General features: G+C 51.2%; 1 protein-coding gene across 1 annotated transcript in view; it reads right to left on the bottom strand.

The window, feature by feature from the left end:
• The window catches only part of LOC122548678 (myelin and lymphocyte protein-like), a 97,592-nt gene extending 87,602 nt beyond the window's left edge, over positions 1 to 9,990 (bottom strand). Inside the window, exon 1 of the mRNA XM_087976481.1 lies at positions 9,842 to 9,990. Coding sequence (XP_087832607.1) covers positions 9,842 to 9,925 — 84 coding nt within the window. The 5' untranslated portion in view covers positions 9,926 to 9,990. The remainder of the gene's footprint in view (positions 1 to 9,841) is intronic.
• Positions 9,991 to 12,773: the final 2,783 nt, after the last annotated feature.

The raw sequence follows: 12,773 nt of genomic DNA, 5'->3' as shown, positions 1-12,773 counted from the left end.
CCTGGGGAATGGGCGAACACTGCCCTGGGGAATGGGGGAACACTGCCCTGGGGAATGGAGCAACACTGTCCTTGGGAATGGAGGAAAACTGTCCTGGGGAATGTAGGAAAACTGTCCTGGGGAATGGAGGAACACTGTCCAAGGGAATGGAGGAAAACTGTCCTTGGGAATGAAGGAAAAGTGTCCTGGGGAATGGAGGAACACTGTCCTAGGGAATGGAGGAACACTGTCCTTTGGAATGGGGGCCGCTGTCCTGGGGACTGGAGCAACACTGTCCAGGGGAATGTGGGAGCACTGTCCTGGGGAATGGAGGAACACTGTCCTGGGGAATGGGGGAATACAGCCCTGGGAAATGGAGAACACTGCCCTGGGGAATGGGGAATCACATTCCTAGGGAATGGGGCAACACTGTCCTGGGGAGTGGAGGAACACTGTCCTGGGGAATGGGGGAACACTGTCCTGGGAAATGTAGGAACACTGTTCTAGGGAATGGAGGAACACGGTCCTGGGGAATGGAGGAACTCTGCCCTGGGGAATGGAGGAACACTGCCCTGGGGAATGGGAGAACACTGCCCTGGGGAATGGAGGAACACTATCCTGGAGAATGGGGGAACACTGCCCAGGGGAATGGCGGAACACTATCCTGGAGAATGGGGGAACACTGCCCTGGGGAATGGAGGAACACTGCCCTGGGGAATGGGGGAACACTGCCCTGGGGAATGGAGGATCACTGTCCTGGGGAATGTGGGATCACTCCCCTGGGGAATGGGGAACACTGTCCTGGGGAATGGGGGAACATTGTCCTGGGGAATGGTGGAACACAGTCCTGGGGAATGGGGAACACTGTCCTGGGGAATGAGGGAACACTGTTCTCGGGAATGGGGGAACACTGCCCTGGGCAATGGAGGAATATTGCCCTGGGGAATGGAGGAACACTGTCCAGGGGAATGGGGGAACACTCTTCTGGGGAATGGGGCAACATTGCCTGCGGAATTGGGGAACATTGTCCTGGGGAATGGAGGAACACTCTCCTGGGGAATGGGGAACACTGACATGGGGAATGGGGGAACACTCTCCTGGGGAATGGAGGAACACTCTCCTGGGGAATGGGGGAACATTGTCCTGGGGAATGGAGGGACACTGCCCTGGGGATTGGGGGAACACTGTCTTGGGGAATGGGGGAACACTGCCCTGGGGAATGGGGGAACACTGTCCTGGGGAATGGAGTGACACTGCCCTGGGGAATGTGGGAAAACATTCCTGGGGAATGGAGGAGCACTGTCCTGGGGAATGGGGGATCTCTGCCCTGGGGAATGGAGGGAAACTGTCCTTGGGAATGAAGGAAAACTGTCCTGGGGAATGGAGGAACACTGTCCTGGGGAATGGAGGAACACTGTCCAGGGGAATGGGGGAACACTGTCCTGGGGATTGGTGGAACACTGTCCTTGGGAATGGAGGAATAATGTACTCAGGAATAGTGGAACACTGTCCTGGGGAATGGGGGAACACTGCCCTGGGGAATGGGGAACATTGTCCTGGGGAATAGGGAACATTGTCCTGGGGAATGGTGGAACACTGTCCTGGGGAATGGGATAACACTGTCCTGGGGAATGGAGGGACACTGCCCCGGGGAATGCAGGAACATTGTCCTGGGGAATGGGGAACACTGTCCTGGGGAATGGTGGATCACTGTCCTGGGGAATGGGGGAACACTGTCCTGGGAAATGTAGGAACACTGTTCTAGGGAATGGGGGAACACGGTCCTGGGGAAAGGAGGAACACTCTCCTGGGGAATGGGCGAACACTGCCCTGGGGAATGGGGGAACACTGCCATGGGGAATGGAGCAACACTGTCCTTGGGAATGGAGGAAAACTGTCCTGGGGAATGGGGAACACTGTCCTGGGGAATGGGGAACACTGTCCTGGGGAATGGGGGAACACTGCCCTGGGGAATGGGGATCACTGCCCTGGGGAATGGACGAACACTGACCTGGGGAATGGGGGAACACTCTCCTGGGGAATGGAGGAACACTCTCCTTGGGAATGGGGAACACTGTCCTGGGCAATGGGGGAACACTGCCCTAGGGAATGGGGAACATTGCCCTGGGGAATGGGGGAACATTGTCCTGGGGAATGGGGGAACATTGTCCTGGGGAATGGAGGAACACAGTCCTGGGGAATGGGGAACACTGTCCTGGGGAATGGGGAACACTGTCCTGGGGAATGGGGGAACACTGCCCTGGGGAATGGGGATCACTGCCCTGGGGAATGGGGATCACTGCCCTGGGGAATGGACGAACACTGACCTGGGGAATGGGGGAACACTCTCCTGGGGAATGGAGGAACACTCTCCTTGGGAATGGGGAACACTGTCCTGGGGAATGGGGGAACACTGCCCTGGGGAATGGGGAACATTGCCCTGGGGAATGGGGGAACACTGTCCTGGGGAATGGGGGAACATTGTCCTGGGGAATGGAGGAACACTGTCCTGGGGAATGGGGAACACTGTCCTGGGGAATGGGGAACACTGTCCTGGGGAATGGGGGAACACTGCCCTGGGGAATGGGGATCACTGCCCTGGGGAATGGACGAACACTGACCTGGGGAATGGGGAACACTGTCCTGGGGAATGGGGGAACACTGCCCTGGGGAATGGGGGAACACTCTCCTGGGGAATGGTGGAACACTCTCCTGGGGAATGGTGGAACACTCTCCTGGGGAATGGGGAACACTGTCCTGGGGAATGGGGGAACACTCTCCTGGGGAATGGAGGAACACTCTCCTTGGGAATGGGGAACACTGTCCTGGGGAATGGGGGAACACTGCCCTGGGGAATGGGGAACATTGCCCTGGGGAATGGGGGAACACTGTCCTGGGGAATGGGGGAACATTGTCCTGGGGAATGGAGGAACACAGTCCTGGGGAATGGGGGAACACTGCCCTGGGGAATGGGGGTCACTGCCCTGGGGAATGGACGAACACTGTCCTGGGGAATGGGGAACACTGTCCTGGGGAATGGGGAACACTGCCCTGGGGAATGGAGGAACACTCTCCTGGGGAATGGGGGAACACTGTCCTGGGGAATGGAGGGACACTGCCCTGGGGATTGGGGGAACACTGTCCTGGGGAATGGGGGAACACTGCCCTGGGGAATGGGGGAACACTGTCCTGGGGAATGGAGGGACACTGCCCTGGGGAATGGGGGAACACTGTCCTGGGGAATGGAGGGACACTGTCCTGGGGAATGGAGGAACATTGTCCTGGTTAATGGGGAACACTGTCCTGGGGAATGGAGGAACATTGTCCTGGGGAATGGGGAACACTGCCCTGTGGCATGGGGAACACTATCCTGGCGAATGGGGAACACTGTCCTGGGGAATGGGGGAACACTGCCCTGGGGAATGGAGGAACACTGCCCTGGGGAATGGGGGACACTGTCCTGGGGAATGGAGGAACACTGTCCTGGGGAATGGAGGATCACTCCCCTGGGGAATGGGGAACACTGTCCTGGGGAATGGGGGAACATTGTCCTGGGGAATGGTGGAACACAGTCCTGGGGAATGGGGAACACTGTCCTGGGGAATGAGGGAACACTGTTCTCGGGAATGGGGGAACACTGCCCTGGGCAATGGAGGAATATTGCCCTGGGGAATGGAGGAACACTGTCCAGGGGAATGGGGGAACACTCTTCTGGGGAATGGGGCAACATTGTCCTGCGGAATAGGGGAATATTGCCCTGGGGAATGGGGAACACTGTCCTGGGGATGGGGGAACACTCTCCTGGGGAATGGAGGAACACTCTCCTGGGGAATGGAGGAACATTGTCCTGGGGAATGGGGAACACTCTCCTGGGGAATGGAGGAACACTCTCCTGGGGTTGGGGGAACACTGTTCTCGGGAATGGAGGAACATTGTCCTGGAGAATGGAGGAACATTGTCCTTGGGAATGGGTAACACTGTTCTCGGGAATGGGGGAACATTGTCCTGGGGAATGGAGGAACATTGTCCTGGGGAATGGAGGAACATTGTCCTGGGGAATGGGGAACACTGTCCTGGGGAATGGAGGAACACTCTCCTGGGGAATGGAGGAACATTGTCCTGGGGAATGGCGAACACTGTCCTGGGGAATGGGGGAACATTGTCCTGGGGATGGGGAACACTGTCCTGAGGAATGGGGGAAACCTCTCCTGGAGAATGGAGGAACACTGTTCTCGGGAATGGGGGAACACTGTCCTGGGAAATGGAAGAATGCTGTCCTGGGGAAGGGGGTAACATTGTTCTCGGGAATGGGGAAACACTGTCCTGGGGAATGGAGGAACATGGTCCTGGGGAATGGAGGAACACTGCCCTGGGGAATGGGGAACACTGCCCTGGGGAATGGCGGGACACTGCCCTGGGGAATGGAGGGACACTGCCCTGGGGAATGGGGGAACACTGTCCTGGGGAATGGGGGAACACTGTTCTGGGGAATGGAGGAACACTGTCCTGGGGAATGGAGGAACACTCTCCTGGGGAATGGGGAATACTGTCCTGGGGAATGGGGAATACTGTCCTGGGGAATGGAGGAACACTGTCCCGGGGAATGGAGGAACACTGTCCTGGGGAATGGAGGAACACTGTCCTGGGCGAATGGAGGAACACTGTCCTGGGGAATGGAGGAACACTGTTCTGGGGAATGGGGGAACACTGTCCTGGGGAATGGGGGAACACTGTCCTGGGGGAATGGAGGAACACTGTCCTGGGGAATGGAGGAACACTGTCCTGGGCGAATGGAGGAACACTGTCCTGGGGAATGGGGAATACTGTCCTGGGGAATGGAGGAACACTGTCCTGGGAAATGGGGGAACACTGTCCTGGGGGAATGGAGGAACACTGTCCTGGGGAATGGAGGAACACTCTCCTGGGGAATGGGGAATACTGTCCTGGGGAATGGGGAATACTGTCCTGGGGAATGGAGGAACACTGTCCCGGGGAATGGAGGAACACTGTCCTGGGGAATGGAGGAACACTGTCCTGGGGAATGGAGGAACACTGTCCTGGGCGAATGGAGGAACACTGTCCTGGGGAATGGAGGTACACTGCCCCCGGAGGTAGAGCTGCACTGTCTAGGTAATGATTAACATGTGTTTACACGGCAGCAAGTGTATGTGTTCTGCCTTGCGATGTTTGACCTAATGACTGTGCAAGGTCAAAATGTGTGGTGCTGGAAAAGCACAACAGGTGATGCAGCATCCGAGGAGCGGGGGATTCGATGTTTCCTGCTTTTCTGATTTGGTTTACGCCCAAACCATTGACTGTCTCATTTTGTGAAGCTGCCTGACCTGCTGTTCCAGCGCCACACCTTTCAACTCTGACTCTCCAGCATCTGCAATCCTTACTTTCTCTCAGCAACTGCACAGGGTGCCTCACAGAGAGCTGTGGACCCAGGTAATGCTCAAGCCTGTTCAAAGTTTCCATTCAAGGGTCTGAAAGCTGGTTCTGTGTGTCAGCACATGAGGAGTTATATGTGGTAAGGTTACACTGCCAGAGGTGTGGGTCAATATTGTATTGTCTCATGGGGTGCCACAGAACGTAAGGGTGAATTCACCATGAGAATGGACGGGATCAGTGTCAGGAGACGACTCGCAACTTTGTTCGTTAGCATCTCAGGAAAATTAGCGAGTCAACTTACACAAGCTTGGGATCAACAGAATCAGAGGGGGATCAAGGGATCTAGAGATAGCGGGAATCACAAGACATTTTGAATAAAACAAAACCCAGAGAAGTTACAGGGTAAGGGGCAAATATATTGTTCCTCTCTAAAGTGAAGTAAATCATTGTTTTGGGAGGAAACAACCTTCGACTGGTAATAAAGGAAACACCCGAAGTTGGTGGAAGCTTTTTTTGGGTGGATTTATATCATCATTTCTGGCTAACTGAAGAGGCAACCTGTTAACGATGAGTCCAATGTCTGGCAAAGAACTCCAGAACACATTGGACCATAAGGCCGTAAGAAATAGGAACAGGAGTAGACCGTTCGGCCCTTCAAGGCTGTTCCGCCATTCAATAGGACTGCGGCTAATCCAACTTACCTCACATCCACTTTCCTGCCTTTTTCCTGTGGCCTTTGATTCCCCAACTGATCAAAAATCAATTTTAGCCTTAAATACACTCAAGGATTCTGCCTGACAGCTCTCTAGATTACTTACAGTGTGGAAACAGGCCCTTCGGCCCAACAAGACCACACTGACCCGCCACCCACCCAGACTCATTCCCCTACATTTACCCCTTCACCGAACACTACGGGCAATTTAGCATGGTCAATTCACCTGACCTGCATATCTTTGGACTGTGGGAGGAAACCGGAGCACCCGGAGGAAACCCACACAGACACGGGGAGAACATGCAAACTCCACACAGTCAGTCGCCTGAGGCGGGATTTGAACCCGGGTCTCTGGCGCTGCAAGGCAGCAGTGCTAACCACTGTGCCACCGTGCCGCCCACTAAGTCCCCAGGGCCTGATGCTCTGCATCCCAGAGTGTTAAAGGAAGTGTCCCTAGAAATAATGGATGTGTTGGTTATCATTTTCCAGCATTCTATAGACTCTGGAAGTGTTACATTGAAAAAGGCACCTAAGGGGCAATATTTTCACACAGAGGGTGGTATGTGTATGGAATGAGCTGCCAGAGAAAGTGGTGGAGGCTGGACTGTAACCTGGTGTTGTGTGATTTTTAACTTTGGCCTTCATTGTGACAGGATCTGAGTATAGGAATAGGGCTGCAGTTATAGAGGGCTTGGTGAGGCCACACCTTGAGCATTGTGTGCAGTTTTGCTCTCCTAGTCTGAGGAAGGACATTCTTGCATTTGAGGGAGTCCAGTGAAGGTTCACCAGACTGATTCCTGGGATGGCAGGACTGATATATGAGGAAAGACTAGATCGACTGGGCTTATACTCACTGGAATTTAGAAAAATGAGGGGATTCTCACAGAACTTGGGACTGGGCAGGCTAGATTCAGGAAGAATTTTCCCAATGTTGGGAAAACCTAGAACTAGGGGTCGCAGTCTAAGAATAAGGGATAAGCCATTCAGGACTGAGATGAGGAAGAATTTCCTCACTCAGAGAATTGTGAACCTGGAGAATTCTCTCCCACAGGAAGCTGCTGGGGCCAGTTTGATAGATTTATGCAGGAAAGAGCTGGACATGAGTCTTGCGGCTAAAGGAATCAAGGACAATGGGGAGAGAGCTGGCGCTGTGAGGCAGCAGTTCTAACCACTGTGCCACCATATGACAAGGAATTCCAAAGACTCACAACCCTCTGAGACTATTCCCTTGGGTCCTAGACATTCCCATGAGGAGAAAGTGAGGAGTGCAGATGCTGGAGATCAGAGTCAGGAGTGTGTTGCTGGAAAAGGACAGCAGGTCAGGCAGCATCCGAGGAACAGGAAAATCGATGCCCGAAACATCGAATCTTCTGTTCCTCTGATGCTGCCTGACCTCCTGTGCTTTTCCAGCACTGTACTCTCGATTCCCATGAGGGGAAAAATCCTCTCAGCATTGCAACATTTAAAAGGCACCTGGATGGGTTTATGAATAGAAAGAGTTTAGAGGGATAGGGCAGGGTACTGGCAGGTGGGATGTGATTAGTTTGGGATATCTGGTCGGCATGGACAAGTTGGACCAAAGAGTCCGTTTCTGTGCTGTACATCTCTATGACTGTATGACTGTTACCTTGATCCAGTCTTTTCTCTGCTGGTCCAGTCCCTGCTTATTACATCTGCGATTGTTCTGATACTTTTCATCAGTTTCAGAATTTCCACTTAGCAGGTTTCAGCTGCCTCCTCTTTACTATGGACATGCGATCCCTTTACATGTCCATCTCCCACCAGAATGGTCTCAGGGCTCTCTGCTCCTTCCTGGAGCAAAGGCCTGAATCATCCCCACCCACCACTACCCTCCTCTGCTTGGCCAAGCTCATCCTCACCCTCAACAGCTTGTCTTTTAACTACTCTCATTTTCTTCAGGTCAGATGGGTCGCAATGGGTTCTCGCATGGGCCCCAGTTATGCCTGTTTCTTCGTTGGGTACGTAGAACATTTCTTGATCCAGTCTTATCCTGGCCCCCACCCACAGCTCTTCCTCCAACATATCGATGATATCATTGTTGCCGCCTCTTTCTCTCATCCGGAATTAGAAAGGTTTATCGATTTTGCTTCCAATTTCCACCCCACCCTCACTTTCACGTGGTCCATCTCTGACTCCTCCCTCCCCTTCCTCGGTATCTCTGTTTCCATTTCTGGGGATAGATTGGCCACTAATATCCACTATAAACCCACTGACTCCCACAGTTACCTGGACAATACATCCTCACACCCTGCTTCCTGTAAAGACTCTATTCCATTCTCCCAGTTCCTCCGTCTCCTCACATTTGGTCTGATGAGGCCAACTTCAACAATGGAAATGTCCCACTTCTTCCTCAACCGAGGATTCCCCAACACCATTATTGACAGGGCCCTTAACGGGGTCCGTCCCATCTCCAGTATTCCACCCTCACCCCCTCTCTTCCCTCCCACGACAGTGATAGGGTCCCTCTTGTCCTTAACTACCATCCCATCAGCATCCACATCCAGAGGATCATTAGCCACTATTCCTGCCACCTCCAGCAGGAAGCCACCACCAGACATATATTTCCCTCCCCTCCCCTCCCTTGTTAGCCTTTCGCAGGGACCATTCCCTCTGGGACCCCCTGATCCATTCCTCCCTCAGAGCCAACACCTCCCCACAGCCCCAAGGCACTTTCCCCTCAACAGCAGAAGCTGTAACACTTGCCCATTTCCCTCCTCCCTCCTCAGTAACCAAGGGCCCAAACATACCTTCCAGGTGAAGCAGCAGTTTACCTGCACTTCTCACAATCTAATCTATTGCATTCGCTGCTCACAATGCTCGACATTGGGGAACCGAAGCATGGACTGCGAGACTGTTTCACAGAACACCTATGTTTTGTCTAAAAGAAAGACCCTGAGCTTCCAGTTGCCTGCCACTTTAACACATCACCCTGTTCCTTGGCCAACATCTCTGTCTCAGGCCTGCTGTAGTGCTCCAGTGAAGCTCAGTGCAAGCTGGAAGATCAACACTTTTCCACTTGGGAACCCTGCAGCCCTCCGGACCAATATCATGTTCAATAAGTTTAGGGCTTGAGTTGTCCCATGTCCTCGCCCCAACCCCCACATGCCAGGCCTGGTTATCACATAGCCCACTATTACACACCCACCCATTATTAGTCACAAACAGTCCCATTAACAGGTTTCAGTCTCCCAGCCTTATCATTATCCACTCCTTTCTCTATCCAACTGCTCTGCTCTCTCTTTGGGCTCTATTCCCATTTATCGTTATGTCCTTAACCCCTCTCGCCACCCTATCTTCTGCTTACAAACTGACATTTTCCGAGCTACCATTAGTTCTGAGGAAGGGTCACCGGTTCTGAAATGTTAACGCTGATTTCTCTCTACAGATGCTGCCAGACCTGCTGAACTTTTCCAGCAATTTCTAATTTTGTCTCTGATTTACAATATCCGCAGTTCTTTCGGTTTTTATTTAGCTTTCTTTTTTTCATCTTTTCTCATATCTGTCTCTTCCGTCCCCTCCTGCCTTCCACGCTGTGCCTAGATCTCCATGTTTTGGTTTCTCTTTACCCTTCTGTATTTGTCCTCTCTCTCTGATAGACCTCTCTGCTTCAGCTGCCCCAGTAACACATGTTCCCAATCAGGATCTCACGATTCTGGCAAAGATGCATTGCAATTCAAAGCATGAGTATATAGAAATACACGTTTGGTACCAACTTAACAAAATATGTGCGTTACTCACGAATTCGCCAATCATCATGCCCTCTGGGCATGATATAAACACCTTCAACCCAGATGGTATGGGACTCTCTGAAGAAGCTGGCATGGTGTTAGCTGCAGTGTACTAGAAATTGCAAAGGAAAAGATTGCCCAGCTAGTGCAGGTGCAGTTAGCAATTCTCATAGTCCAAAGTGGATCAGACCTTTTATCTTCTCATCTTATCTTAATTGCATCAATGCCGTCAGTCGGGTGAGACTGCCCATAGGGAAGATGATGAAATAGAGAGTGATTGTGCTCAGGTGAGGATTTCCTTTGAACGTTGTGCCCAGGAAGGGTGGGGCACTGTTCTGGGAAAGAGGTGAACTCTATTGGCAGCCTCTGAATGGGCATCATGACCAGCTTCCCTACCGCCCCCTTGTGTTCACTGGTACATGTTGCTTCTGCGCACCATTACTTTAATTTTAAAATGCACATCAACCTTTTTAAATATGCCCCCCCCCCTGCAGATTTGGCTTCACCCCAACACTCCCCCACCCACCACAGCACCCACCCTCTTGCCCCCAAGCCTCACCAGCTCTGTAACATCCTTCATTCCTAAAATCTTCTGAGTTTCCTGCAATCCTCAAATTCTGGGTCTTTGTGCATCACCCAATTTAATTGTTTCATCGCTGGTCGTCATGCACTTGGTTATTGAAGTGCCAAGCTCTGAAATTGTCTCTGTAAACCTCCAAATACCTTTACCTTTCTTTCATACATTAGAATGGTCCATATGGAGCTTATCTGAGCAACATTTTGCCACCCAACTGAACCATGCCTTGCTCCTGAATCCCAGTGTCAAATGTTACTCCTGCATTTGGCTCTTTCTCGGAGTCTAACCGGGGTCTAAAATCTCAACATTAAAGGGTCAGCTATTCAAGACTGAGATGGGGAGAAATTTCTTGCCACAAACCCCTGTGAGCGTTGGAATTCTCTGAGGCAGAGGGCCTTGTCTCTCAGCATATGGATTTGACCCTCTGTTCTCTGTTCTGTCCACGTCAACGGTGCTGAGGTGGGAATGGTTGAGAGCATCAAGTTTCTAGCATAACTGACAACCTGTCTTGGACCTTACACATAGATGCGACAGTCAAGAAGGCACAATATTATCTCTTCTCCCTCAGGCAGCACAGGAAATTCAGCACATCCATAAGGACTCTCACCAACCAAGCATTCTATCTGAGTGCGTTATAGCCTGGTGTGGCAACTGCTCTGCCCCAACACCGTAAGAAGCTACAGAAGGTTGTGAGCACAGCCCAGACCATCACAAAAGCCAACCTCCCATCCATGGACTCCAGCTACACTCCTCCTTGTCACAGAAAGGCTGCCAACATCATCAAAGACCACTCCCAACCCGGAAATGCTCTCCTACAACCTCTTCCATCAGGCAGATGATACAGGAGCTCGAACACGCACGCCAACAGGTTCAAGAACAGCCTCTTCCCCACTGTTGTTACACTGCTGAATGGACCTCCCTAATTTAAAATAATGTTGATCTTGCTTCATGCACCTCCTGTGCAGTGTAACCTTGTACACCTCGCTATGTCTAAACCCCCAATGATCTGGTAAGTCCTTGTTTGCTATGATCTACCTGTACTGCTCACAAAACAAAACTTTTCACTGTATTTAGGCACGTGTGATTACAATAAATCAAATCAAAGAAAAACACTCAATACTTGAGCTTGAGGTTGAAAATGACAATTCTGACTTTACCTCACTGTTCTCTCCTTCCAGTGCTAACCAAGCTGCCCTCCTTGGTTCTGAAAGGAAGGAAGGCACAAGGGGAATGTATGGTATTGGTGGAATGTAAGACAAAATGCCAGGTCACACTTTCTGATATGTGAAAATCCTTGCAATAGCAACTGGACATCAAAATTACGTCATTGGTCAAGTGGTGCCCTGGCGGGTCCTAGGATTGTGAGTGACAATGTCTCAATGTCTCAATGTCTTTCTTTCTTACAAACCTTTTCATTAACTTATAAATTTGTTGAATGGTTTTTTTTATTATTCATTCGCGGGATGTGGCTATTGCTTGCAGGCCAGCATTTATTGCCCATCCCTAATTACCACTTTGTACTGACTGGTTTGCTTGGGTCATTTCAGAGGGCAGGTAAGAGTCAACCATATCATTGGGGTCTGCAGCCATATGTTGGCTGCATCAGGTGAGGATGGCAGATTTCCCTCCCTAAAAGCCATTAATGAGTCAGATGGGTTTTTACAACAATTGACAGCAGTTCATGGTCACCATTTATGCTTACCTTTTATTCCAGATGTTTCATTGATTCAAATTTCACCATCTGCCACTGTGGAATTCAAACCCATCTCCCCAAAGCATTGAGCTGCGATTCTGGATTACTGGCCCAGTGGCATTACCACAAGTCCGCTGCCTCCACTGTATTATAGAGTTATAAAGTCATACAGCATGGATTGGTCCAACCAGTCCATGCAGACATAATCTAAAACTAAACTAGTCCCACCTGCCTGTACTTGGCCCATATCCTCCAAACGTTTCTTCTTCATGAACTTATCCAAATGTCTTTTAAACATTCTAACTGTACCTGCATCCTCCACTCCTTCCAGAAGTACAGTCCTCTGTGTAAAAAACTTGCCCCTCATGTCTTTCTTAAATCCTTCACCTCTCACCTTAAAAATATGCCTGCTAGTCTTGAAGTTATTGAAATGACAACTGCCATTCTCCTTATCTTTAGCCCTTTTGATTTTATAAACCTTCATAAGAATGCCCCTCTACCTCCTACACTCCAGCCTCCCCTTATAACTCAAACCCTCCGCTCCTGGCAACATCCTGGTAAATCTCTTGTGAACCCTCTCCAGCTCAATAATATCCTTCCTCCAACAGGGCGGACAGAACTGAACACAATATTCCAGAAGAGGCCTTATCAACATCCCGTACAACCTTAACA

Source organism: Chiloscyllium plagiosum, unplaced genomic scaffold, assembly GCF_037043375.1.
Source record: "Chiloscyllium plagiosum isolate Xiang-an unplaced genomic scaffold, Cpla_swu_hap1 HiC_scaffold_3, whole genome shotgun sequence".
NCBI classification, from domain to species: Eukaryota; Metazoa; Chordata; class Chondrichthyes; order Orectolobiformes; family Hemiscylliidae; genus Chiloscyllium; species Chiloscyllium plagiosum.
This window is presented reverse-complemented; position numbering and strand designations above follow the sequence as displayed.